Below are 1,291 nucleotides of genomic sequence, written 5' to 3' on the forward strand. Positions count from 1 at the left end.
TCTCTCTCTCTCTCTCTCTTTACTTTTTCCTTTACTCAAACAAGACAAAAGAATAAATAATTTCTCTGATTTTTTTCTTCTCTTCCCTTTTTCTTAGCTCATTGGTTCTCCTAGCCCTTCTCCTAGGCTCATTGTTTCGCCGAAGACAGAGCACACCCGTGTTCAACGCAATTGCTGCCGCATTTTGCTTCTACTTCTTGTACTTTTACCAGGACCCGTATCTGGCATTTGGAGGTTAGTGACATTCACTGCTATTTGTTTTTGAAGAAGATCATCGTCTTGTTCTCAAATGCGGGCGGTAAGAGGGCACCACTGATAGGTCCTGCTTCTTCACTTTCCCTCTATTGTTTCTGTCTGTCTTTCTTGCTAAATCTTAGCATTAGATGACCATTATTGTGTTGATGTGCTTCTTTTTACCCAAACTTGTTCTCACTAGAAGTATAGAAGGCAAAAGAGGCCCCCATCAAAAGAGGTACATCAACCCCCTCGGGGCGGTGTTATTGACTTACTGAAGTGTCTTTAGGCCATTCCCAAAGGGGGGAGATTGACCATGTTCTTACGCACAGTAGAATTGTAATTGTTAACGGGCTGATTCATCAATGTCATGCTCATAACTGTGCCTGAACTGCAACAGGGAACTGCTGCTTTTTCTTTCCTAGTCCTTACTATCGTCATTTTTCCTCTACTTCTTTTGTATGTTTGTTTTACTCTTGTGACCCGCTATTATCGGGATGCCTTGATAGTCGAAGCAGACTTTGTGCTGTTGAAGCTAGAGATGTGAGCAGAGTAAGTCTGATTCCCTTTAAGGACTTCTCTGTTGACATCCACCCCTTGGCGCTCATATGACCTTATGCTGTTGCAAGCGCCGTAAAATCTCTACTAAAAACAAGAAGTACATCAAGAATAATTTTCATGTAATTTGCACCTTCTACTTCTGCCCAGTGTTATTATTTTTATTAAATCATAGTGGACATACACACACGCACACACACGCAGACACACACACACACACTCATACACACACACACACACTCATACACACACACTTTCACCCGCACACACATTCACACTGCTGCAACCATGCATATTTATACCCAAACATAGCGTACACTCTCCTACACAGATACATGCTATCACAAACACATGAACACACACACAAACACACAATCACACCCACACACCCACACACCCACACACCCACACCCACACACACACACACACAAACACTCACACACACACTCACACACACTCACTCACACTCTCTCTCTCTCTCTCTCTCTCTCTCTCTCTC

At 43.0% G+C, this 1,291-nt stretch overlaps 1 protein-coding gene across 1 annotated transcript in view; it reads left to right on the plus strand.

Moving 5' to 3' along the window:
* The window catches only part of LOC101848080 (PGAP2-interacting protein), a 25,925-nt gene that overhangs the window by 13,962 nt on the left and 10,672 nt on the right, over window positions 1-1,291 (plus strand). Inside the window, exon 6 of the mRNA XM_005109677.3 lies at window positions 98-234. Within this exon, the coding sequence (XP_005109734.2) occupies window positions 98-234 (137 nt within the window). The remainder of the gene's footprint in view (window positions 1-97; window positions 235-1,291) is intronic.

Source organism: Aplysia californica, unplaced genomic scaffold (genome assembly GCF_000002075.1).
Source record: "Aplysia californica isolate F4 #8 unplaced genomic scaffold, AplCal3.0 scaffold00804, whole genome shotgun sequence".
NCBI lineage: Eukaryota > Metazoa > Mollusca > Gastropoda > Aplysiida > Aplysiidae > Aplysia > Aplysia californica.